The sequence below is a fragment of the Perca fluviatilis genome, chromosome 6 (assembly GCF_010015445.1).
Source record: "Perca fluviatilis chromosome 6, GENO_Pfluv_1.0, whole genome shotgun sequence".
NCBI classification, from domain to species: Eukaryota; Metazoa; Chordata; class Actinopteri; order Perciformes; family Percidae; genus Perca; species Perca fluviatilis.
The window spans coordinates 10,985,688-11,013,526 of NC_053117.1; the positions used below are offsets into that span (position 1 = coordinate 10,985,688).

The 27,839-nt window shown below is 40.3% G+C and overlaps 1 protein-coding gene across 2 annotated transcripts in view; it reads right to left on the minus strand.

Annotated features, from left to right (window-relative positions):
- Positions 1-417: 417 nt before the first annotated feature.
- Positions 418-27,839, minus strand: part of top3b (DNA topoisomerase III beta) — a 105,858-nt gene continuing 78,436 nt past the window's right edge. For both annotated transcript variants that reach the window (XM_039803630.1, XM_039803629.1), the window contains exons 8-18: positions 23,895-23,985; positions 22,336-22,490; positions 22,050-22,155; positions 15,680-15,826; positions 14,365-14,538; positions 12,987-13,115; positions 11,839-11,988; positions 7,649-7,749; positions 3,841-4,042; positions 2,305-2,492; positions 418-810 (exon numbers count right to left, since the gene is read on the minus strand). In XM_039803630.1, the coding sequence (XP_039659564.1) occupies positions 541-810; positions 2,305-2,492; positions 3,841-4,042; positions 7,649-7,749; positions 11,839-11,988; positions 12,987-13,115; positions 14,365-14,538; positions 15,680-15,826; positions 22,050-22,155; positions 22,336-22,490; positions 23,895-23,985 (1,713 nt within the window). In that variant the 3' untranslated portion in view covers positions 418-540. The remainder of the gene's footprint in view (positions 811-2,304; positions 2,493-3,840; positions 4,043-7,648; positions 7,750-11,838; positions 11,989-12,986; positions 13,116-14,364; positions 14,539-15,679; positions 15,827-22,049; positions 22,156-22,335; positions 22,491-23,894; positions 23,986-27,839) is intronic.

Sequence of the window (27,839 nt, forward strand, 5' to 3'; positions counted from 1 at the left end):
AATATAAATAATAAAAATAAAGAGATTTGAGAAGATTGGAATTTTTTTAACAAAGCTTTTCTTGTGGAAAACCTGAGGCGGCCCAGCCTCACCCAGACTCTGCCTCCAGCGGCCTCCAGGTAAATTGAGTGAGACCCCTGATGTAGAGTCTTATGTGAGGTATCATTGAACTCAGCAGAGAGTTCCCTTTTCATTGGTGACAATTTGCGGTGTCTGAGTGTCACGCAAATGTACGGTCGCAAGGAGCGGCGTCCGCCAGTAACCCTGACGCGCGCAGAGGCGCGATGGCACGTCCAACACGGCTTACCGCTTTAATTCTATTAGGTTTTCCTGAAAACGTTTTTTTAAATTGCCATATGTATGAACTCTTTTTTTTTTTTTTTTTAAGCGATGCTGAAAAAAACATTTACATCAAAAGATTTTTAAATGTATATTTTACTTCAGTGTAATTAGATACACATGAAAAAACAGAAGTCCATTTACTGACATACACCTTCATACTATTGTCAACAAATAACAAGGACACACTATGCACAGACACTATACAAAGTAGGCTGCCAAGGCAGCCATTTTGTCTTTAGGTTTTTTAGGATTGCCACGACGTCCCCTGCCCCTTCCCCGTCCTCTTCTCGCCCCCCCACCCCGGTGCCTCATGGTGGCATGTTTGAGCTCCACCAGGTCCTGGAAGACCAGATCACAGAAAACACAGCCTGTGTGTTGGGTCTCGCCGGCAGGAAGTGGAGTGCGAGTCTTGTTGAAGTCTACGGCGACCAGAGAGGCATCGCAGGCATCGCAGCTCTCCTGAGCAACCTACATGAAGAGACAAGAACCGTCGAAGCAGCACATAAGACAATTTGTAGCAGCTGAAACAATAAATAAAAAAACAAGTCAACATAAATACAAGGGCAGTGGAGTCCATAGCGCCACTTAAAGTAAACTTTAACACACGCTATGGTCTACAAAAAGGTTATTTGATCTTCATGAAATTTGATGGTAACATTGGTCTCATCTTTAGGAACATATACCATTCTTTTGAATTTTTTTCGCCTGACAAAGTCGGCCATCGTGCGTTAGTTTTCATTTTACAAAACACCTATAGATATCTTGGTTTGTGTGTATGTTGTCTCTAGCTGTCTAGTGTGTGAGCTTTGTTGTATATGTGCCATTTATGTTCTGCAGAGCAGGAACCTGCTGAAAATCAGTTTTATACTGAGCCAGGCCCGATTGTGTCTAATCCTTTCCTGTTTTAATAAATAAAAAAATATCTACCTGTTTGAGGACTATAGAATGCACAAAAACTCTCAAAATTGCGCAGCGATGTTCAAAATAGTAAATACTTCAATCTGAGATCACATTTAGGCTTGGGCGTGGTATGGTGGCTCTATAGCGCCCCCTAATCAGTTTTAGTATTAGTATACTTGAATACACACAAAAAAAAAATCGGTGCACAAATCAAAACCTGTGAGCATTGCGATTTGGTCCATACATGTAAGTGGGCTACATAGCGCCCCCCTAATGCGTGCAAGGCCTTTATTTGGATATAGTTGCTTCAATATTCACCAGATTTACACATTGCTCTCATAATTTCAGACACATTTCCATGAAGTCAGCCATTTAGAATTTTATGCATTTTTCATTTTAGGAAAAAAATGTTAAACTCCTCCTAGACCGTAGGAATCTGTCGACCCTCATGACAAAAAGGTATTAAAAGAATTTTGCTCGGTTAAAAATTTAGCTAATTACTGTATAAACTTTGTTTTTTTAGCTAGCTACCAAACACAAACTTTCAAAAATCTCTTCTGAAGTAAATGCTATCAACGCAAGACTTAATATTCTTGTTTACCATGCCACTCGGAGGCGGTTGACCAAATATGGTGAAGATTGGCCATTAGGGGCACTATAAACGTTGACGCATTTTGGTCTATAACTCCCACATATTTAAATTTAAATCCACGCGCCCCTTGAATGAAGCTGAATCATACGGCCTAGGACACTCCCATTTAGAGATGGGATATTTCCCCGTAAAATCGCGATAAATGCTGATCTTGGCAACAGTTATTCCAAATTACACGGAACCCGGTAAAGTTGTTCCCCATGCTCCACTGAGGCTGTGTGCAAAATTTTTAAAAAGTAAAGTATAAAGTAAAAGTAAATCGCCCAGGTATCGCCCCAGTACCCCTGACGTGCTGGGAAGTGCGATGTCCCGTTCATCACTGCTTGCAGCTTTATTTAGACATTGTATTTGAAATTGGGTCACATAAATAAGATATCTTGACAGGTCAGAATCTAGGACCATTTTCTTACCTGCACTCTGTGTGCATGTTCAAAGAAGTGCACCACAACGTTGCACTTATTACAGGCCATCCTCCATTTTGGTCCAGAAATGGGATCCAGCACCAAAACCCCACTATCACACTCCACACACTGCCCAATGCCTAACGAGTTCAGAGAGTGCTGACAGGATGGATGTGTACATTCATTGCATCCCATACCTAGGAAAAGCAGATTACGGTCAGAATGTCAGAAGGCTTTACAAGACTGAGACTAAACGCCAAATTTACCAAGAATGAGGTGGTATGCAAATGTGCGTTACGGTTTTTATTGAGTCTGTGATCGCAATCTATGTGTATTCAGGTCCTAATTTACTAGGAGAGCAGCTCAATTACATTTGCATAACACCTCGCACATTTGCATACCACCTCATTCTTGGTAAATTTGGCAAAACAGTCAGCTCCTGGACTGAACCTGGTACCTACCTCCAGACGCACACTGTGAGTGAGGGAGAGCTCAGTAGGTACATTTCAGCAGTGGGATTACTAAAAGATCACCAAACTCAAAAGACGCTAGACAATTACTTTGGCAGCAGTGGGCCCCAGAGAGAAGGCGTGCAGGCCCACCAGTGTGTGTATCTGAGTTTCTGTTAATCTAGTCTGGTAATTACCGGTCATTGACTGAAGAAAAAAAAGAAAAGATGAGGACCGGAAATTCTAATCGTCTCCGGTCAGAATGACCGGTAGAAATAATTCCCTCTGAATGGTTTAAAAAAAAAAAAAAAAAAAAAAAAGACAACAGTAATTTTCTCCAAAAACCGACAATATATACTCCCAGTTGAAGGAAGTTCGTCGGGCCCCGGCGGTCAAAAGAAATGATTCAAAGACAATATTAAGATCAGCCTAGAAGTTCCAAATTCCATTTAGCAACTGGGAGCACATTGCTTTGGACAGATGCTGCTGGAAGAAAACTGTGAAGGAAGGAGCTGTGCGCCATGAAATGGAGCCCCGCCATGTGGAAGAGACAAAGGCTCCTTCACCACTCACTTCCTCCACTTTCCCCTGCCCACACTGCACCAAAATATGTGGATCGCAGATCGGCCTCTACAGCCATGTAAAAACCCACTAGTTTCTACTACCTACTCGTTTCGAGTGACCATGATCATCATCATCATCATCATCATCATCATCATCATCATCATCATCATCATCATGATGATGAATTCAACTTCACCTGAGAAAAACGGTTTGATCTGTGTTGTTACTGAAAATATTACTCTTAAAATTATAATATCATCTTTAGCGTGTATAATTCTAAAAATCAAAGATTAAAAAAATCCACACAGAAAATGTCAGTTATTTATTATTAATCTAGTATTCCTAAAATACAGATCAATTCAATTCAGAACTGCCACTTCTTTTTTATCATTATTTATTATCATATAACAAACTTGTAAAAAGTAATAATGAATTTACTAGTGTTAGAGCTATTCAAGCTAATTAGCCAATATGTAACAACCATAAGAATTACCAAGAGTAATTAGTAGGAGTAGTAAGAGTTTTGTCCTACCTTTCTTCATGTCCCTAAAAGGTGGATTGCTGAAGCAGTACGGGCAAAGGGGGTAGCTCTTGCCCCGGGCTCCGGAGGTCCACAGCACAAGCTCAAAGTCATCCAGTGGACAGCGGAGTTCCTTGTACAGCTTGATGGCTCCATTCTGGGGAAGACTGTAGGTCTCGTCACAGTGGGAGCAATGGAGCCTGCTGGGCTTGGCCTGTAGATAGACATAAGGATCAGATGTGATGCAAGGGTTATTCACTTTTAAGTGCATCCTACAGACTGGACAGTTAAAACAACAAGGGTTGAACATCAGGTCCTTACCTATTCAACCTCTGAGACCTTGTACTGTGGACACTTTTCAAAGGAAAAATGAGGCTGTTCTTATCACCAACTTCAGTGTGTCTGTTGTAGTTTTAGTTATTTGCAGTTTAACACAGCTTGAACACACATGCGGTGTGAGCGGAAACATAAACATGACAAACGAGCTGGTTTTCTTGCTAGGCTAAAGGCTTACCACAGCAGACCAGCTCTCATGACTGTTTTTTTAGAACAAATGTTTGCTCCCTGGAAAATAAAGCTTTGAATTAGCTGCAGCCTTTGGCCACAGTTAGCAGAACCTTCAACAAAGGAACTCTCTCTCTATCTCTAAATGACCTGTAATTGGCCAAAGTCTCCCGTCAAAAGCCAGATTTTTTTAAAGCCTGAAAACAGAGCCAAGGAGGACAGTCAAAAGTCTAGTTTTTTGCTCAGACCACTTGAATTAAAATATGCTTAATATGGAATTTCTGCCCCACAACGCAAAGATTTAAGTGCCCAGCTTTAAGATCCATTTTACATAAACTGTCATGAATCAAAATGTAACACTATTGTAACCAAATGTGGTGCACATCTCCAGATGCTAGCTTTAAGTTTCAGTGCACAAATAATTGACTATACCCTTTTTCTGCAATTGAGATGACAGATTCTATGATAATGTCCCAGTCTAATGTAGCCATGATATTGTTAAATATCATTGATGGTTCGGCTGATAGTCAGATAGGTGGAACAATGCAGATTCCATCTTGGTCGTGGAACAACAGACCTGCACTTCATTCTCGCAAGGATCCTTGAGGGGGCCTGTATGCCCATCTGGTCTACATTCGTTTTGTGAATATAGAGAGAAGGCGTAAGACCGGGTTCCCCAGAAGATACTGCTGGAGGTGCTGTATGGAGTGAGCAGATCCCTTCTCAGGGCTATCAGATCTCTGTACGTCCAAAGCAAGAGCTGTGTCCGGGTTCTCAGCAGTAATTCTGACTCGTTCCAGGTGGGGCGTTGGCCACCTCCAGGACTGCGCTTTGTCACCAATCCTGTTTGTGATATTCATGGACAGGATAACGAGGTGTAGTCCTGGTGGGAAGAGGTTGAGGTTTGGTGGGCTGGGGATCTCATCGTTGCTTTTTGCAGATGATATGGTCCTGATCGGCATCATCAGTCCATGACCTTCAGCACTCACTGGATTGGTTCACAGACGAGTGTGAAGGATGGGAAGAGGATTAGCACCTCTAAATCAGCAGCCATGATTTTCAGCAGGTAGTGAATGAGTACTTCAGGGTTTTGTTCGCAAGTGAGGGGGCAATGGAGTGGGAGATTGGCCCGAGAAGCAGGGGCGGTACTGTATTTGCGTTACAGCATGGCTGGGACGAAAAAAAGAGCTGAGCATGAAGGCTAAGCTATCAATCTACTGGTCAATTTTCATTCCTACCCTCACCTGTGGTTATAAAGGCTGGGTCATGACTAAAAGAACTAGATCATTGGTACAAGTGGCCGAAAAGTTCGAAATTAAAGTTCTGAATGAATTCCAGGATACATATTTTGGTTATATCATGGTTATGTGACCTGGTAACAACACAAGCACACAGCCTATGAACTAAACCATGTGTCTTTATTTATTATTTTTCTAACTGTATCCCCCCTTGTAATTTTTGTTGCTATGAACGGGTAAAGGGACAAGTGACAACAACTAACAATTTAAATAATAATAAAACAAACAAAAAAATAGTCCTCTGAAATAAAAGGTGACGGTGAGCAAAAAAGGCTATTTAATCAGCGTTTTTTTCAGGCAGATTTAGGGCCAGAAACATGAGCATGTTCAATATCTCTGGCTTGAGGCATCTACAGCCCAGGAAGTTTGGAGTTGTTATGGCAACAAGTGACAGCTGCTGCTTGAATATCTTTAACAGTCTGACCTATAATCACTGATATAATTACAATCTGGCATATGTAGATAAAATAAACAATTGCTGTTAACACTCATACCCCTTAGGAGCTTAGCTAATGTTAGCAATTATTCCCTCCAGGATTTTGGACAAAATGCCTGATTTTGAAAACTTGCGATAAATGTTGCAAAAGTCTAATGTAATTAAGTTGCGATTTTTTTGGGTATAATTCTTTAAAAATTAAACTAAACTTTTTTCAAGGAGAATAAAACTAATCTGGGCTAAGTGTTCCAAGTAACCTTACCAAAAAAGGCACAGGATGCTGCAAAAAACAAAAAATGGCTGGTGGAAGACAAAATAATAATTTATAATTGAATGAATCAAATTTGAACATATCTTACATGGCTCCTAGAGGACTTCATACAAGGGTTACCTTGTAACCCACTTAACAGTCACACGCAACCCACTATACATATATTCAGAGACAATAACACTTACCTAAATATCTGCAGCCTCATGATTCATTCATGAATTTAAAGTGGTTCTGTCGTCAGGTGGATATGGTAATAAAGGGAGCATGTCAGCTACAGCATTTAAAGGTCTTTTTTAGCTGAACTTTGAAGGCCAGAGCTCAACAGCTAGACATCACGTGGTCCAGAAAGGAACATAAATGGTGCCTTGATGAAGTAAAAACTTAGGTGTAACAACACAGTGTAACAAAACTTTTACAGAGTGTTTAAGGGTGGACTAAAGAATCACCTGATTGTGACAATGTATATGCAAGATGTTAACAAGGTTTCTGATCAATTTCTTGGCGAAGACGGCTGGATTCTAAAACTTACATTACAACCTGTTGGAGCAGAGTGCAAACCAAATATATATCAAAAGACAACTTTAAGATACCCCCGATCCATTTACCCCACTTTAAAAATATTTATTAATTTAGCTTATTTTTTTAAGTAAGTGCTGTAGTACAACTAGCAGGAGACAAGTTATAATTGAGGTAAGTTTGGAGACATTACCTTACTTAATCATTAAATGAATACATATTTTTGTTGCATCTCTTTTCAGTGTTGTAATTTGTTGACGGCCCTAAGCACTCTAGCAGCAGCAGCAGCAGAGACGAGAAGCCAACAGGCAAGTGTTATTTACATAAACTTCTGGTGTAGTTGCAAACTTTCCAATCCATCGTTTTATGAGTACATAACCTATTTGTACTAGTGTAGAAGTTTGGTATCATTTCGGGCATTATTAGTGGGGTAATGTACAAGAGCCACTCTCGGATCCATTAGCGCCTGCACTAAGCTACTCAGCTGATAACGCTAACTCGTCCAATGTTCGACCCAGGTGAAAAAAGCTTCTGGGGGGGTGTTTGGCTCGAGGTCATGGTGCAAAGGACCCTAGGGTGAAATTACTCCGAACCATCACTTTAAAGTGGGCACTTTAGAGGTATCCTGGCATCTACTATTACCCAATACAGTGGTACTCCATTGTCTTGTCCTGTGTGATGTTAAACTGAACTGCCTTAGCCACCAAACACCTGCTATGTTCATATCTTAAAATGACGGGTTCTGCAATCATGCTTTCTTCAAATTTTAACACTAGTTTTGACTGTTCTGCTGACCTGGATGTACTTCATGAAGCGGTGGCACTTGCCACAGCGGGACAGGGGCTTCCCAGTGGCAGCAATTGGGGAGAAGGAGACCTCCATCAACTCATCCATGCCTGTAAAACACAACAGACAGATACTGTGGGCAAAAGTTGCATAGGAATGGATCAAACTAACATTTTTCTAAATAAAATTTCAGTAACACTTTCTATGAAGCCCATCTCTATAATGTATTATAATGGGTTATAATCTGCTCATAACGCTCTATACATATAGTTTTAAGTAGCCATGAATAATCATAATGCTTTATAACTATAATCACAACACAATATCAAGCATTTTTATAATGACTATAAGACTTATAAGGTCAACTATCATAATACTATATAATTACTCATCACTCACTACTATATTGTTTCCAGGATCATAGTGTATTATAATTCTCATAATTTTAATACATTACAATAATTTTATAATGCATAATAATCACTGCTATAAGGCATTATAATGTGATCATAAGTTACTATAAGTGGTCATTGCTTGCTTTAAGTAAAAAACATTTAAATCTATGCAAGAAGAACAGAGAAAACTTTGTAAAATGTATTTATATGTTTAACTGGTCATAACAGAAATTGAGTACTCCAATTTGAAAGAACTTTTTGGTAAAGAACAACTGAATGATGGGACATTTCAGTAATGTAATGTAATTTAATCAAATTATAGATAATACCTGAAACCATTTCTACTTCACCTGTAAAGTCACTCACTGACATTATTTCATCATAGTGTATTTCTCATGGTTGTAATACATAGTAGCCTAATATTTAAAATCAATTTGGTGTAACGGAGTGACAGAAAGTGGTTAAAATAGCCTATGTATTTATGTCTGTGGCTTTGTTTATCTGAACGAATGGGGAGGCATCAGCTACTCAGAGAGATACGTTGGTCAAGTCCCACCTCTAGCTGTATTTCACCTGCAATCGTGCAGGTGATCTGTCAATCACCTGCACGATTGCGTGAAACAGTGGACCTGTGCTTGTAAGACAGCAGCCGCAGCAAAGAAAACCGATTAACAGGAAAAAGTTGACAGCATTAAAAAGCGAGTTGTTAAAACGCAATCAAACTATTAAAAAAAGAGAAGGAAACTAAAGAAGAAGCAACCGGAATTTTGATATGTCCCGTTTTCCTTCTTCATCTATCTCGGTAAGCTAGCTGTATAATGCTTATGTTGCTAGTTGCGCGTGCTGCATCACGTTGCCTGCATGTTTATTAAGTTGGAAATGTGGCCTAACGTTAGCACCTTAGTTGTTTATTGTTAATGGATTAAAGCAATAAGCTTTCGGTTAGTAAAGCAAATGGTACAGAGATACAACATTGTTCAGTATAATCATTTTCAAAGAGAAACAGCAAACAAGACTAACAGTAAAAAGAACGCCATTTTTATAGTTTTTAGTAAGGCTTCTGCCCCGAGTTTGATTTTTCCCACGCAGTTGCAATGATTTGCAGGAGGTAGACGGCGCTACAGTAACACATTCTGATGTGTCACAGATTTCTTTCTAACACCGGAAAGCGTGTGTTAACGTATCCAGCCTTTTCTTTATATAGGCCTAATTGTATTTTAATGTTATTTTACAAGTTATCTGCTGTAGTTATGGCTGATAGGGCAGGACCATCACAGAAAAGAAGGACATTAAACTAAGAACTAAAAGATAAAAGGGAAAGGAGAAAGTGAAAGACAAAAGGCGATAATGCGAGTCACACTCAATCGGGCTATCAACAGATTGAGACAACTGGGGATTGTAAATGATTCAAAACCCACCCCGAAATGGCCCTCAGGTATGTAATATGTCTATTTAATTCATAAAATAACTTTAAAATGCGTTACGTGGTTGTGCGTCAGTAGCAGACATTAAATTACGCCCCCTTCCATTTAGCGGGGACATTTTATTCCTTTTACTCTGTGTTGGCCTACTATTTTCTTTTCCCTTGTCCCCCTGTAACGTTACTTGTGTAAAGCGTCTGTGGGTTTCACGAAATACCCTATTTTAATCTAAGTTATTATTAGGTTGGTTGCCAACAAACTCTTAATGCTTTGGCTCGTGACACAGTGACAGTGATACCAGGTTTAGCTCACGAAACATCCAAAGTAGGCAAAGTTACCATATGAAACACTTGAAATGCAATGATGCATCTGTAACTTATTCGTTTATTGTAAATGAATGATTTTCTGTCTGAGCAAAACATTCATCGCAACTGTAGGACCTGCCCGTAACGCTAACTCGGTAATACAGTAGGCAATACAGCACCGTAAAGAAAAGACCTTTATGACAGCAGGTCTGGTAAAAACACTACCACTTTTGTCAGCGGCTGCTAGCATCATCACAAACTGAAAATTACATATAGCCACTTTAAGTTATCGAACTAGAGTGGAACACAAGGCCTAAACATGTAATCATTAAGTACAGGGTTTCCCGCAGCACTTTGCAGCTTAGGCGGCTGCCAAGGAAGACACGCCGTGTTACTCTCTCCTGTTTTTTCCCTTTCATTCCAAACCGTGACCAACGCCAGTCTCCCTTCTCTGCAGAACGCATCGAAAATTAAAATAAAAAATGTGCCATGAACTGGAAAACAATCAGTTTTTACAAAATTTAAATATGTGACAGAGCTCGACATTAAGGCTTGTCTGGGACAAGTGGATTTTTTTGTAGGGCAAGTGTAAGAGAAATTTACTTGCCCCACTGGACAAGTTAAAACTCAAACAAAATAAAATGCCATGTAACTTCACTCATTACTAGGGTTGGGTACTGAACAAATAACGTCGGTACTACCGAGGACGGATTCACTTTAAATCAAACAGTGGCAAATTTTGGTATCCGAGAATATCTGACGTCTCTGCATCTTGACGGAGAGCAGAGCTCCAACTGCGCACGCAGAGCTGTGGTGCCGACGGAGTGGGCAATCCCCACCCTACCACCTTAACTAACAAATTTTCTGCGGGAAACCCTGAAGTATTATAGTATATGCGATGCTTATGTTTCGCTGTTATGATTAAGTACAAAAATATTGTTCAACAATGGACAGAGTCAGAACCAGTTTTGAAGATCCATTCCTATCAATCCTACCAGGGTGATTCCATCTGGAATGAAGAAGTGACTCATCAAATACTCCACCTGGTGGTAGGGTGGTGACAGTCACCAGGACTGCTCCACACATCTACAGGATGCACTTATCAAAAGAAACTGCCCCAGGAACAGTAACAGACATTTAACAAACTACAGACAGTGGATTGATGAAACAGACATCGAAAGTGACCGCAAAACAGATTTTACAGACTATAGACAAAACTAAAGACGTTTAAGGCCATTTTTTATTTTCATTATGTTATTCAAATGTTTGAGTTATTACCTGCAAATTTAAGCTACAAAGTGTTTCATTTTTCAATTTACCTTGTTGTCTGTGCGCTTTCATTTATGGTTATTACAGTGTATGTTCCTTAGCTCTTTACGAACCTAGAGCATAGGTGAATTTAACCAATATAGGGGTTACATTAGTGTTTAGAGTGGGTAAAGTTGGAGGGAAACATCACATTAGTGAAATACAAATGTCCCATTCAGTTGTGTTAAATTGTAGTACCTTACCTGTACTATCAGTAGAGTACTTATTGTCTGTTATGTTATTTACAGCTACAGGTGAAGCAGAAATGCTTTCATGTATTATCTATAATTTGAGTCAATTGAGTCTTTACATTACATTAGGTAAATGTCCATCAATCAGTTGTGTTGGAATTTTAAACTCTGGTGGATTTATAAGGACTATGATTGACTACTCCTCAGATCTCTGCATGGTAAATTGAGACAGCTAGACTATCTGTCCAATCTGACTTTTCTCTTGCACTACTATTTTACAGCAGCTCCGTGAGGAGTTTAGCGATTGACGATTGTGATTGTGATTAAAGAAATGGCAATAAACCAGAGCATGTTTTTCTCCCATCCCGGAATGCTATGTGGAGTAGCCAGACCCTCCTCCGATCAGCAGCCTGTGGGTGGTCTGGCAAAGCGAGACTAGATTAATGATGATGTAATTGAATCCTTGTTATAAATTTTAAAAGCCCATTGTCACTAGGATTTACACAATGTTGCCCTTTTTGCAGAAAAACCCTTGAAGGAAATTGTGACACTTTTCTCCTGTGGCTGCAGTAAACTCACTGGGGATGGAATCCACAAAGTAGTGAAACTTCCTCTTGAAGATATCCAGCGTATGCTGCAGGACTTGCTGGTAGTTCGCCTTACCCAGAGAGATAAGGGTTAGCTGCTTCTCCACAGCACTACGTATGGTGGGCAGCACAAGCTCTGCATCTGCAAAGCGCACAGAAAGCCAATCATTGGTGTTTTAATACAGTGTTTCCACTATAATAGTACCGTGGAACCTGCGCCAGGCCATACATAAAAAAAAAAAAATCCATGAACGAGGCAACTGTGTGTTTTTGTGTTTTTAGGTGAGCTGGACCAGAGGCCTGACTACGAAGCAAGATTTGGCGCTAACGAGGTAACTTCAGGTTCAACCCAGGGTTTTGTGTATCATGATGGTGGATGACTTGTTGCTACTGAAATAATAGGCTAAAGCAACGACACTTTATGGAAAGCACAAGTGTAATTATGGTCAGATCTTGTGCCTGACTAATGGGGAAGTGATATCGATAAGCACTGATTTACGCATTTACAGCGTCTATTTTTTGCCAGCTTTCCTTCCTGTTTTAGGAAGCAGTGACTGTATTGTGTTTTGCTCGTAAAACCGTGTTTGTGTTATTCATATTTATGTAGAATTATACTTCTTATGTAAAATATGTGGCTCTGTAGATGTTTGCAATTGGTCATGCTGTGCAAACACCGCCTCTTTTATGTGAACGCGCGCGTCGCTGGATTGGGAAACCCTGGGTTGATTGAACTAGTTGATAACCAGCGTCGTGATACAGCTTATGCGGGACCGCGGTTGTAAGGTTAGGTGAAGCCGGGTAACTGAAATAAATCCAGGGCATGTTGATCTTGCTCGCAGTACAAGCCTCAGAACATATTGTGCCAGATCGGTTATGCTGTTTTGCCCTCAAGGGAAACACTGTAATAGCATTCTACAAAAGCCACTCACAAATTTCAATTCTCACTAATAATGTGGCTCATGAAATTTAATTAACTGTTCTGTCTGGTCCCATGTCCCAAAGGATTGATTATATGGGACGATCTGCATCTGTTGACACAGTGTTCAGATATGATTTAGCAATGTTCTAGAAAAGTGCGACCACACAGCCACAAATCCCATATACATGTCATAGAATGTAGAATAATATAAGGTAAATGACCTGTCTTGTAGTAGCCATGTACCAGGACAATGCCTAGGTTGGTTGGCTTCAACTTGCGTCCATTCTCTACAGTCACATAGTTCCTCTGGCAGATGTTGTTTATGTGGACAGGGATGCTGGCATCAGTACCTGGAGGGTGGAGGACAGAAGCCGACATCTGTAAAACTGTTAATTATTAGTATTATCAATTGGCAGATGAATGTTGTCATGCAGGTCCTATTAAAACAATAATGCTTAATAAAGACCTGCATCAAGTTGTGAGTATTGACTTAATAACTAATACTAATTGCACATACAAAGGCCAGAAAAAAAATCTATTCAGCAGAGAATGTCTGACTAGTTTTTAATTAGTGTAGGTGACCAAGAGAGGGATGCCTCAGAGAAGGGCATCAGTTTGTCACCACAGTTATTTTGTTTTTGTTTTGCATCCTGAGTCCATATAAGACCTAAGCAAAATATATGAAGATATCCTGACCATGTATTAAGTGATAAGATAAGTTTGTTGAAAAAAGGTTCTGAATACATGATTTGTGTTCACAGGGATGTTTTTGTTGTTTTTTTCATGGTGGCCAGCACGAAAATGTTAACTAATGTATTTAAATGGAAAGCATATGTCGTGGTCACAGCATGACTATGGTAGTGAGTAATATGAAATGCCGAAAATCCGCGGATGGGTCAAACAATTCCGGACTTTCACCCCGGAGGCCGGGGATCACGTCCCGCGTGTGGCGTTTTGTTTCCCCGTTAACCGTCCCGTTATTGTCGCGTGTTACCTGCGGCTGTCTCCCGCAACGTGTGAGGCGTCCTTTCCCCGTTGTTTTTTTCCTTAACCCAACCTCCGTCATCCCGTTATTGTTGCACATCCCCCGCGGCCGTGTCCTGCAACGTGTGAGGCGTCCTTTCCCCGTTGTTTTTCTCCTTAACCCAACCTCTGCCATTCCATTATTGTTGCGCATCCCCCGCGGCCGTGTCCCGGCGTGTGAGGCGTCCTTTCCCTGTTGTTTTTTTCCTAAACCCAACCTTCGCCATCCCGTTATTGTCGCGCGTCCCCCACGGCCATCTCCCGGCGCATGAGGCGCCCATCTCTGTATAGACCATTTCGTGCTGGCCACCACGAAAAAAAAACAAGAAAAACGTCCCTGTGAATACGAATCAATAGATTAAAACAAAGTGACCATTTCACGAACTGCCGTGAGACCGTGTTGGAATACATGCATTTCTCTGGAAGAATGTACAAAACAGATGGAATAAAAACAATCTGAAGTTCTGCTGTGCTCATGTTTAAACCCAAGATAATAATTGTAGCAACACCTTGAGGCCAGCACTTTGCAAAGGCTGCTTCCTTTCTTACAATTAAACAGAAAGTGCTGAGGTATACCAATGCCATGTTTCTCCATGAGGGTGATGAGTTCGGCCTCGGTCAGGTAGTCTGGGGAGCTGGTCTGCTTTTCCAAAAGCTTAATCTCGTCTACTGTGAATGTTTCTCCACGCTCACAAGCTGGCATTGCCTCTTCAAGAGGAATTCCCTGCCACGGCATCACTGCTGTGTAACCTGGGAATAGAATTTGCATTTAAAATGCATTTATTCATAAACCCATCATTACATATCATGAAACAAGTGCAGTCATCCTTCTTAAACCAGCTCAAGACTTTCTTTTTTCATTTTATATAATATAAATATAATATATTATAATATAAATTCTGTAATGCCTGTGATGTAATGGTCGCCCAAACCCTGATCTTTGCAGGTAATGCCTTGTTTTTAGTCTTTGCAGTTGGTCACAAGCAACCTCTTAAAAGTGAAAAAAATTAATTAAACTGAGCAAATCAACTAGGACTACAAACCTATGTCTAATATATGTGTGATATAGCAATTAGGGCTGCCAGTCGATTACAATATTTAATCACGATTATTTCTCTGTTCAAAATGTACCTTAAGGGGATATTTGTCACGTTTAATACTTGTATTAACATGGGAATGAACGAATATGCTTGATTTATGCAAATGTATCTACTGTATATTTGTTATTGGAAATTCATTGACACCAACAAAACCATGACAAATATTGTCCAAAAACCCTCATAGCAGTGTTTCCTTTATCAGTACTTAACGGTTTTAACCGGTAAATCTGTTAAAGTCTGACATGTGAAAATGAATTTCCTCTCCTGTTTATGCAGCCCTCTGTCTGTAGTCACCACTCTGTCAAGCCAATCTATCATGAAGGCTGCTGTGCCAGTACTGGTACTAGTGCCACAGACTCCAAGCTGCTCCGGTGAGCGAGCGCAGGTCTGTGTCAAATGCGAAGCAGCAGATATTACTGAAGTAATCCTCTACACTGACGTTGCAAAAACACCACTGGTAACAATTTGCCTTCACACAAAGGAAAATGGCAATTACTGGATGTTCAGTTGTAGGAGTATAAGAACTATTATTATTAGAATTATCACACTTTATAAAACTGCAGCACAGTGGCATTACAGAAATTTCAACGCAATATTAACGTGTTAACTTTGACAGCCCTAGCAGCAATATTTAACCTTTCCATCCTTTTACTAAGGCCAAGTACAGTAGAGTTTTTACAACTTTGTAAGGGATTAAGGATCTAACGGTTTTCAAATTACCGCTTAATTCTTGCTGCTACAGCAGCTTGGTACTCAAGAGGCAAGCTGAATGTGTGCCCAGCTGGCTTTACCTGGTGATATTAGGGTTTTGCCACTACATGAGAAGGCCTCTGTGCCAATGTTGAAGTCTATGGTGGTCTGTAGGTATTTGCAATCCTGACTGAGAGTGGCAATGAAATGCCGTGTGATGTAATCGTATAGCCGCCAGCCATCACTTCCTGTGGAATAGCAGAAGAGGAAGAACTTGGGTTAGAGGCTAAACATGAAGGTGTCCATGGAAGAATTTAAAGGTCAGGGCGTGTCGTTGCCCGACCACATCGGAAGGCCAAATTGTTTGTAGTTGTTCCAAACGGCCACACTCGAATACGAAGTGAAAAGCCAGCAGTCATAGAGAGGGGGGACACATTAATCATTTAAATATGGGGTGTAATAGCGGAGATTTTCAGACAGTCTATCCTGAAGGACGACTTCTAGTGTGTACACATGACTAAAAATCAATAACAAATTATATGTATTGGGGTGGAGGCAGAAATCTCAAAACTAATAAAAACAAGGAAAGTAAAGTGGAAAAAATCTGGGTAAATCAATGCTTTAATCAATTAAGACATGTTCTGCTGATCAGTGTAAAATGTCTTTAAAACATGCTTTGTCATGTACAGTTACACTATACACCAGTGTTTCCTCTAGAATTTTTTTCAGCGCGTCAGTGTACGGACTTATCTGCCAATGTTAGCTGCCGACCGTTACCTTGAAAACATCCAGCAAAATACAGTACCGTAGGGTGATTTAACGTCACCGCTCATTTTACACACAGTTTAAAGGGGTGATAGAATGCAAAACCGATTTTACCCTGTCATAGTTGAATAACGACAGTTTGGTGGGTAAATAGGACATACATAGAAGCTCAAAATCCCACTGACACCCCTTTATTATGAAAATCTCATATTTTGAAACTGCCTCTGAAAACGGGCGAATCCCAACAAAGCTGAGTTGCTTGCGCAAGCGTCTCAAAATCCGGAACCTTAAGAGAACAGTCACGCCCCAAAATTTACATAGGCTACACAACTGACCTGAGATCAGGTAGTCTTCTGAATCTAGCTAGGTCACGCAGATCTCTGCTATTCCATTACAAAATTCACTTCTGAAATTTTTTGGCGAGAAATCCAACCATATAAAGCTCGAATATGGGGGCGCCATGTTACACGAAAATGGATGGCTAATTGCAAATTTTCTCCGACTGTGTGTCGGAGTTTAGTGCCGGTGTTGGTGCTGCCTGGGTTGCTACATCGCCGAGCTTGTTAGGCCCGCAATCTTTTACCGCAGCCCGCAGGTTCCAGTTAATCTTATAATGGGTATGTGTGTTGAGTTATTTAAACAAACAATCGGGAAAATAAACGCCTCTTGTCCGCGAGTCTCATTGATAGATCCGCGGTGAGATGGAGTCCATCAATGAGAGCTAGCTAGCCTCCTCCTAACTCTGACATTCACAAAAATACATTCAATTGAAATCCGAAATCGGACAAGTAGTAGCTAAGCTTTTTAAGACCTTGAGGAACCTGTAATATTCATGCCGTACGAAATTCAAACTGTAAATATGCTTTACTTAGTGGTACGCGAGGAGCAAGCTGCGGTATTTCCCCATTGTAATGAATGGGACATATAGCAAGCAGCTGTTCGTCCTACAAAGACGCCTTTGCGTTCATAAAAATGCCTTAAAATCAAATCGGACACAATGGTTAGCTTTATAAGACATTGGGGAATGATGTTGTATAAGTGGCGGGACGGAAATTCAAACTGTAAATATAATTTAGTTATGCGGCAAAGTGTAGCTAGCTAGCGCGGTATTTCCCCATTGTAATGAATGGGACATATAGCAAGCAGCTGCTCGTCCTACAAAAGACCGCGCGTTCATGTAAAAAATGCCTTAAAATCAAATCGGACACAACGGTTAGCTTTATAAGACATTGGGGAATGTGTTGTATAAGTGGCGGACGTAAAATTCAAACAGTAAATATAATTTAGTTATGGCGAAGTGTAGCTAGCAAGCTGCGGTATTTCCCCATTGTAAAGAATGGGACATATAGCAAGCAGCTGCTTGTCCTCAAAGACGTCGCCGTTTCATTAAAATGCCTTAAAATCAAATCGGACACAACGGTTAGCTTTATAAGACATTGGGACATTCAAAACCGTAAATGTATTATTTATAGATATAGTTATGCCGCGCCGGCCGGCCGCGGAGCCCCCGGATGCAGTACAGTCCCACCAAGGGTGACTTTCGCGCTGGGTATGGAGCCCAGCAGGCTGTCGTTCTCGTCAGACTGTGTGGAGCTCCTAAAGTCCGACACGTCTTACCAAATTTGCAATTAGCCATCAATTTTTGTAAAACGGCCCATATTTGAGCTTTATATAGTTGATTTCTCGCTTAAAAAAGTCTCAGAAGTGAATTTGGTAATGAAACATTGCAGTGTCTGGAATATGAGATTCTGTCGCTTCTCTAATGTATGTGTATTGGGGATTCGCTCAACCAATCAGCGCGCATCTCTAATGTCTGCGTATGGCAAGTCGCTCAACCAATCAGCGCGCAGCTCATCTAAATATTCATGACCATACCATATTTGGAAGAAAAGCTCTTGTTACAAATAGGGCCAAAACACAGGGATGCATAAGGGCCCATAAAATATCAACCAGACCATTTTCAGCCCAACCAATGTTACATACCCCATTAGGAGACCATAAGGAACAGTGTGAAATACCCTATATAATCATTCTATCACCCCTTTAACAACAAAACTAAACGCTGAGTGAACATTACTAGCTACGTTTTTCATGTTGGATTTGAGCGGTATGCACCCCCACTAACCTGGAAAACGATTTTAAAACAGTAACGTTAATAAGCGGGTATAAGTTAGCAGCAGGTTTGATATTCGCAGGATATTCGTTTTCGACCTACCCCCATTCAGTGTCTTCAATAAAATTCCACTACATTACTAGTGTAGTATGTTGAGGACAGCTTAGGACACTGTCAAAAAAAAATCACAATGGTATTTGTTGTCGCGATTTACAAGCGAAAACAGCACTTCAATCTATGTTTCGGCTGTTGGCTGAGTTAGGGACCGTCTACAAATTACATTACTCAGGCTGGTGACATAGACTACTGGGATTCTTTCAGGAAAGAAATCACCAAAAATCAACAAAAGTAAATTGTGATTGCTGTAGTAGCTGCCAATGGTGGACTGCTAGTTACTACAGGTCATATTTTTGTCATATGTCACATTATAGTGAAACAGGAAGGAATTAAAAGTTTAAAATATTCACCAAAAATCAACCAAAATACATTTTCTCATTCTGATTGCTGTAGTAGCTGCCAATAGTGGGCTGCTAGTTACTACAGGTCATATCTTTTTCATACGTCACATTATAGTGAAACGGGATGGAATTAAAAGTTTAAAATATTCACTAAAAATCAACAAAAGTACATTTTCTCATTCTGATTGCTGTAGTACTTACTTACATACAGGTAGTATTTTTTTCATATTTTTTTTTTTTTTTTTTTTTTTTTTTTGTTAAACAGGGAGGGATTTAAAGTTTAAAATATTCACCAAAAATCAACCAAAAGACATTTTCTCATTCTGATTGCTGTAGTAGCTGCCAATAGTGGGCTGCTAGTTACTACAGGTCATATTTTTTTAATAAATATTGCCTGTAGTAAGTAGTAGCCTGCCATTGGCAAGTACTACATATGACATACTGTGACATATGACAAAAATATGATGTGTAGTAACTAGCAGTCCACCATTGGCAGCTACTACAGCAATCAGAATGAGAAAATGTCTTTTGGTTGATTTTTGGTGAATATTTTAAACTTTTAATTCCTTCCTGTTTCACTATAATGTGACATATGACAAAGATGTGACCTGTAGTAACTAGCAGTCCACCATTGGCAGCTACTACAGCAATCAGAATGAGAAAATGTCTTTTGGTTGATTTTTGGTGAATATTTCAAACTTTTAATTCCTTCCTGTTTCACTATAATGTGACATATGACAAAGATATGACCTGTAGTAAGTAGTAGCCTGCCATTGGCAAGTACTACAGCAATCAGAATGAGAAAATGTCTTTTGGTTGATTTTTGGTGATAATTTTAATCTTTTAATTCCATCCTGTTTCACTATAATGTAACATATGACAAAAATATGATGTGTAGTAACTAGCAGTCCACCATTGGCAGCTACTACAGCAATCAGAATGAGAAAATGTCTTTTGGTTGATTTTTGGTGAATATTTTAAACTTTTAATTCCTTCCTGTTTCACTATAATGTGACATATGACAAAAATATGACCTGTAGTAAGTAGTAGCCTGCCATTGGCAAGTACTACAGCAATCAGAATGAGAAAATGTCTTTTGGTTGATTTTTGGTGATAATTTTAAACTTTTAATTCCTTCCTGTTTCACTATAATGTGACATATGACAAAAATATGACCTGTAGTAAGTAGTAGCCTGCCATTGGCAAGTACTACAGCAATCAGAATGAGAAAATGTCTTTTGGTTGATTTTTGGTGATAATTTTAATCTTTTAATTCCATCCTGTTTCACTATAATGTGACATATGACAAAAATATGATGTGTAGTAACTAGCAGTCCACCATTGGCAGCTACTACAGCAATCAGAATGAGAAAATGTCTTTTGGTTGATTTTTGGTGAATATTTTAAACTTTTAATTCCTTCCTGTTTCACTATAATGTGACATATGACAAAAATATGACCTGTAGTAAGTAGTAGCCTGCCATTGGCAAGTACTACAGCAATCAGAATGAGAAAATGTACTTTTGTTGATTTTTGGTGATTTCTTTCCTGAAAGAATCCCAGTAGTCTATGTCACCAGCCTGAGTAATGTAATTTGTAGACGGTCCCTAACTCAGCCAACAGCCGGAACATAGATTGAAGTGCTGTTTTCGCTTGTAAATCGGTAGCGACAACAAATACCATTGTGATTTTTTTTTTTGACAAAGTGTCCTAAGCTGTCCTCAACATACTACACTAGTAATGTAGTGGAATTTTATTGAAGACACTGAATGGGGGTAGGTCGAAAACGAATATGCTGCGAATATCAAACCTGCTGCTAACTTATACCCGCTACGTTAATACAGCGTGTCGGAGGAATACAGCGTTCTCCTGCAACGGGAGTCAGAGGCAGAGGGGCCGTCACAGCAGCGTTAGCTAACATTAGCTTCTTGTCTCATCAGGGATCTGATAAACAGTAAATTCATCAAAGTCAGCGTGCCCAACACTTATAACTATAGCTGTCAAATTTCACTGGACCCGCGTGAGTGCGGATTTCATGTTGCGGCTTTCGTCAATGTTTATCACTTATTGAGTGAAGTAGTACTCGCCCTGTTGTTTATTTGGTTGCCATGACTTCGCGAGTGATGACGTCCTGTCACTGTTCCAGTTGCTCTGCTCACCCTAGGGGGAGAGAGAGCGAATGACAGTTCGCTTGAGTTCAGTAGAGCAGAAAGCTCTACGACTTTATCACTTTTCATAAACAGCCGAAGGAAAGGTGGTGCGTGGTATACATAGCGGAAACCCTGTTGTGCGTCTGCCCTATTTCTGATACCGTGGCGCTGGAAATTTTACCGTGGCGCACTGCCACTATGCTATCAACATAGAGGAAACACTGCTATACACAATAAAAAGCACCAAACAGTGGACAGCACATTGGTAATATTCTGTGGTCATGCCCAAGATTAAGGGAGGAAGGAGGTCCAAAGACCCTACAGTGGTTCTCCTAGGTGTGCTACCAGACCGTGTTGTGTCTTAGCAGAGATAAGGCATATTTATACATATCATGTTAGCAGCAGCCATCAAGTGTATAACCCCCAACGTATAATGTTTGGACCAAAGGGTATGGGAGCTGTACGAATAAAAAAAAAAAATAATAATAATAATAATAATAATATATAAATAAAAAAATCACATATGCCTTACGGCTTGAGAAGCCGAAATTCGTAAAGAGGTGGATGCCTGTAATGCCTCTGCTACTGCAATGATAATATAAAGTTTGTTTTATTAGTAGGATTTCATTTCAGTATTGGTTTTGTAAGATGTATGTGCAAAAATTATTGTTGCAGCCGGAATGTAAGGAGAAAAAAAGAACATGCCATAAGTAGGGACTGTTGAAAAGCATGTGAATATGGCAAAAATATGGCGTGTGGTTTTGTGATTTAGAGAGAGAGAGAGAGAGAGAGAGAAAGAAAGAGAGAGCGTTAAAAACACACAAACACTAAAAACAACAAAATATGGTATATAATTCTGTCATCAGTACATCATGTACAATTAAATTTTGGCTATTTTGACAGCTGATATCTTGCCCTTACTTTTTGATCTCTGAGGTGATATGTATTATGTATTATCTATTATCTAATTAGTTGCATGACTTACCCAGTTCCCGTTCTGAGGCAGCACGCATGGGAGTGATAGGTGGATGGTCTCCAGCATCAGTTCCTTTCCTGGGTCGGTTTAATCCAGTTGAAAGCAGAGCCTTCACCTGATGGAGGGGTAAAACATGTTTTAGAAACATACATTGATATGTATCCACATTCAATCCACATATTGTAACTGCCTGCCTATGGACAATAAATCTGTTTCTGTAAACAAAAAACTGCTGGCCTTGAATGTATCAGAACATTATTCCTTTTTGTATCCTTGACCCCACAGTGGTGCTCACCTCCTCTGCCCAGAAGGGATTGTTGGTCTGCTGTTCCAGTGTTCCCTTCAGGTCGAAGTTCTCTGGGTAGTGGGTCGTCTCAGTACGTGGGTAGCTGATGTAGCCCTGTGTATACAGACGCTCTGCAATCTGCATGGTATGCTGGGGACCCATACCTGAGGCATCAAAAATTATCAAACATGTTTTCTCTTTTCTTACACCCTCACAAAACTGGAGCTGTAATTTTATTACTTGAGCTTACTGGGTCTCAGTCTGAATTAGGGTGATGGTTGGACTATCAGAATACTGGACTCCACATTTGTTTTATCCTATGAAAGTTGAGTAGAATCTTTTTGAAGACAGTCATTTTCAGATTTCCAGACAACTGTGTCCTAGACTAAATGCTGTAAATATAATTTAAAAGTGGATTTTCTTTTAACCACAGTATGGAATATATGAGCTCTTACTGTGCAATTTGCCTAATACCTTCTATTGAATAATCTCTGAAACTGCACTTCCTATATTATCTTTAATAGTAAATGCAAAGTATTTTTTATTTGTTTTAAATAATAAGGCTGAATATTCCAATTTTTTCTTGTAGTCAACAAATCACATTAAAACAAACAAATCAACAACAAAGGGCTTATTCTTCAACCTTTCATATTAAGAAATTTCAGTAACACTTTACTTGAAGGTATCTACATAAGAGTGACACTGTCATGAACCCTAACGCTAACTCTAACCATAACTTGTCATGACAAAAACCGAATAACACTTACTAAAAGAAGCGTTATGTCATAAACATTTATGACTGTTTATAATGTTTATGACACGTTCATGACTTCTTACGTAGATACCTTCAAGTGTAACCAAAATTTCTTCTTGTAACCCACTTACGCAGTTTTCGCAAAGATTCTAACATTCATCAATGTTTTCTTATTTGGGATTTGTTCTTAGGTAAGAGCAGAATCTCCAGTAAATAACTCAAAAAATAAACAATCTTCTATTATCCTAAAACTTATTTATATCCGTCCTACTTCTGGTTTTCACAGGAAGTGATGCAAAACCGCCACTATACAGCAGGGGGCGCTAAACTACATTAAATACAGAACATTAAAACAACACAAATTGCTTCGAAGGCAAAATACCCCCCAATATCATATGTTTCCTCTACAACATCACAATGAGAGATTAATCTTGGAGGTGGAAAAACATAATAGACAGAAAAAATATCTCAAACTCATTTCTAAAAGGAAAAATGCTTAACATTCCCTAGTTCCAGCTTTTCAATTGTGAGGTCTCATTTTTTATTTGTGTAGTTTTCAACCTGGACCCTAATTTCCTAGGTTGTTGTGTCTAAGTGACTGATGGGAACAACAATCTTTGACAATGGTCCTGTATTAAGCAAGATCGCTGCAGTCGGCAGCTGCGAAACGAGTCACTATTACATGCTTACACACATTCTCAAATTCCCAAATATTCACGCTCATTAATTTCATTACCAAGAGGAGAACTAATAGTTGGAAATGTAGTAGGAAATGACAACTGATGAAACGTTGCTCATGTTGATGTGAACATACCTAAGGCAGAACTGGCCACTCTCAACATCTCCACTGTGTTCAAGGCCTGGGGTCTCTGCTTAGCCTTCTCTTTCTTACTCACTGACTCCACCTGTATTAAGAGAGGTATCAGATATATCAGAAGTCAAATAAGGTAAGTTCCAATTCTGGTTGACTGTGCCTTGGGTGAATCCATCAGGTTGTCAGGATTTGTGAGGCTTGGACCCAAGTGCAGAAAGGCGAGGAGGAAGCACCAGTTGGTATGAATAATTTAATGAAACAGAAGGAGAATTTACAAACCATGATAAACTGAGGAATAATCCCGGAACAGGAGAAGCCCAGAAACACAGAGAAATCCAGGAACACGAAATACAGCTTTAGCACAGGAAGGGAACAAAGGACGACGAACCCACAACAGACACAGAAAGCAAATAGACTAAATACTCAGGTAATGAGGGTAGCAACGAGGGACAGGTGACATGAGGCAGGGCCCTAGAGTGCACCGGTGCACCTAACGTCCTCACATCCGCTGCCTCTCCATGAACGAAGCAATGTCGTTTATATCGATATGGTTTAATGTTGCGTTACATGACCCATTCCTTCTGTAAAGTCGTGCTGTGTTTGGATCTCTCCTCCGCGCATTCACTCACACCCTGCAACATGGAGAGACATAGCGCGGCCGGTTATTAACACAGCTGTATATTGTTAAGTATGAGAAGGAAACCTGTATTGGTACCAGTGTTTCTGCTGGTAACTCTCTGTTATTGCGGCCACCATGGCGAAAAACACATTAGAAGTTATTAAATGCAATTAACTTCAGTTCGTTGACTAATAGCGTGTAAGATGGAGCCTGCTGGATCATAGTTCATAAAAATGCAGCGCACTGACGATACAGACATGTCATAGCCTACACAAGATGTGTGTAACGCCACTGACCCGCCAAAGAGCATTCGACCCGTGCTGGACCAATTCATAATGAGTCAGCCGTCACTCTGAGTAGCATACGCTTCAGTCCATCGCATCCCCCTCTCTCCCTCTGTCTTTCGGTCTGTATTTTTTATTGATGTTTTTTTTGTTATTTCGGACTTTATTTTTGATAGGAAAGCTGAAGACATGAAAGGGGAGAGAGAGGGGGGAATGACATGTAGGAAAGGGCCGCAGGTCAGAGTCGAACCTCTATATTTACCAACTGTTATTGAAAATAAGTGAAGGAGCTTTCTCAGACAGACAGACAGACAGACAGATAGATAGATAAAAATTGTTTTGCTTATAGTTTGGGAGTGAGGAGTTGCAGCATCTGCCTAGCCCGGCCACCTGCTTCTCTTCAAAGTCGTCATTTTAATAATATTACAAAAGTAGAGGGAGGCAGGCCAGTACAGCCTGATCCGGCAGGGGAGAGTTCTAGCCTGACAAGGCTCCTCTCCTTAAACTGCCTGTCTCTCTTAGTTACGCTGTTATAGTTATATACTGCCAGGGAACTTCCTTCCTTTGACACACTGAGCTGCTTTCGCCTCTCCCTTTCCATTTGTGTGCATCCCGTCCCAGAAATGCTTGTTACTAACCTAGCACTGGGGAGTTTACTCCCCAGAGTCCTTATGTTTTTTCCACCCAGCATACAGTACAGGCCAAAAGTTTGGACACACCTTCTCATTCAATGTGTTTCCTTTATTTTCATGACTATTTACATTGTATATTCTCACTGAAGGCATCAAAACTATGAATGAACACGTGGAATTATGTACTTAACAAAAAAGTGTGAAATAACTGAAAACATGTCTTATATTCTAGTTTCTTCAAAGTAGCCACCCTTTGCTCAGATTACTGCTTTGCACACTCTTGGCATTCTCTTGATGAGCTTCAAGAGGTAGTCACCTGAAATGGTTTTCCAACAGTCTTGAAGGAGTTCCCAGAGATGCTTAGCACTTGTTGGCCCTTTTGCCTTTACTCTGCGGTCCAGCTCACCCCAAACCATCTCAATTGGGTTCAGGTCCAGTGACTGTGGAGGCCAGGTCATCTGGCGCAGCACTCCATCACTCTCCTTTTGGTCAAATAGCCCTTACACAGCCTGGAGGTGTGTTTGGGGTCATTGTCCTGTTGAAAAAGAAATGATTGTCCAACTAAACGCAAACCGGATGGGATGGCATGTCGCTGCAGGATGCTGTGGTAGCCATGCTGGTTCAGTATGCCTTCAATTTTGAATAAATCCCCAACAGTGTCACCAGCAAAGCACCCCCACACCATCACACCTCCTCCTCCATGCTTCACGGTGGGAACCAGGCATGTAGAATCCATCCGTTCACCTTTTCTGCGTTGCACAAAGACACGGCCGTTGGAACCAAAGATCTCAAATTTGGACAAAGCACAGATTTCCACTGGTCTAATGTCCATTCCTTGTGTTTCTTGGCCCAAACAAATCTCTTCTGCTTGTTGCCTCTCATTAGCAGTGGTGTCCTACCAGCTATTTGACCATGAAGGCCTGATTCGTGCAGTCCCCTCTTAACAGTTGTTTTAGAGATGTGTCTGCTGCTAGAACTCTATGTGGCATTCATCTGGTCGCTAATCTGAGCTGCTGTTAACTTAATTTCTGAGGCTGGTGACTTGGATGAACTTATCCTCAGCAGCAGAGGTGACCCTTGGTCTTCCTTTCCTGGGGCGGTCCTCATGTGAGCCAGTTTCATTGTAGTGCTTGATGGTTTTTGTGACTGTACTTGGGGACACATTCAAAGTTTTCGCAATTTTCCGGACTGACTGAGCTTCATTTGTTAAAGTAATGATGGCCACTCGTTTCTCTTTACTTAGCTGATTGGTTCTTGCCATAATATGAATTCTAACAGTTGTCCAATAGGGTTGTCGGCTGTGTATCAACCGGACTTCTGCACAACGCAACTGATGGTCCCAACCCCATTAATAAGGGAAAAAATTCCACTAATTAACCCTGACAAGGCACACCTGTGAAGTGAAAACCATTTCAGGTGACTACCTCATGAAGCTCATTGAGAAAACACCAAGGGTTTGCAGCGCTATCAAAAAAGCAAAGGGTGGCTACTTTGAGGAATCTAAAATATAAGACGTTTTCAGTTATTTCACACTTTTTTGTTAAGTACATAATTCCATATGTGTTCATTCATAGTTTTGATGCCTTCAGTGAGAATCTACAATGTAAATAGTCATGAAAATAAAGGAAACGCATTGCATGAGAAGGTGTTTCCAAACTTTTGGCCTGTACTGTATTTCCTTGGAGTACGTTGGCACCAACTCAACTGCAACTCAATCTATCAAACCTGCAGCTCGAAGTCTTCTCTTTACAATTGAAACTGAGACTTGCTTATTGCGACCACTATTAAGCTGTGCTTGAAGCTGTTGCCCTGTGAGCCGCCTATCACGCAAGCTGTTTAACTCATTCTGTTGTGGCTTTGGGTCTGCCAGACCTCTTCTGTCAGAGTTTCCCCCAGTTTCTAAGTGCCTTTTGATGGTGAAGAATACTGTACTCACTGACACATTGACTTTATTTGAAATTTCTCTGTAGGAAAGACCAACATTCTTAAGTGTTATGATGGTCTGTCTCTCTTGCATTGTTAATTGCCTTTTTCCCCGCCATTTTTATAGCAACACACTACTTTCTGCAGTACAATACTGCTCAAATAATGCTCACAAGAGTACGGTACCGTGTGTTCAAACAATACTTTTATACAAACAGAGGGGGTTGTAAGTAATCTAGACAAGTTGGAACACATGTGGGAATTGGTAGCAAGGGCTGAAACGATTCCTCGAATAATTCGATTACAAAAAATCCTCGATGCAAAATGACTTGCCTCGAAGCTTCGTTAAATCAATGTTACCAACGTTGTATCGCTGACGGACGGTGTTTCTGCACGGAGCATTATTACTGTCGCACACCAGACGCGGCTCAGTCTGCTGCTGGCGACACATGCCAGAGCGTAAATAGCGAGGGGCTAAGAGACAGGC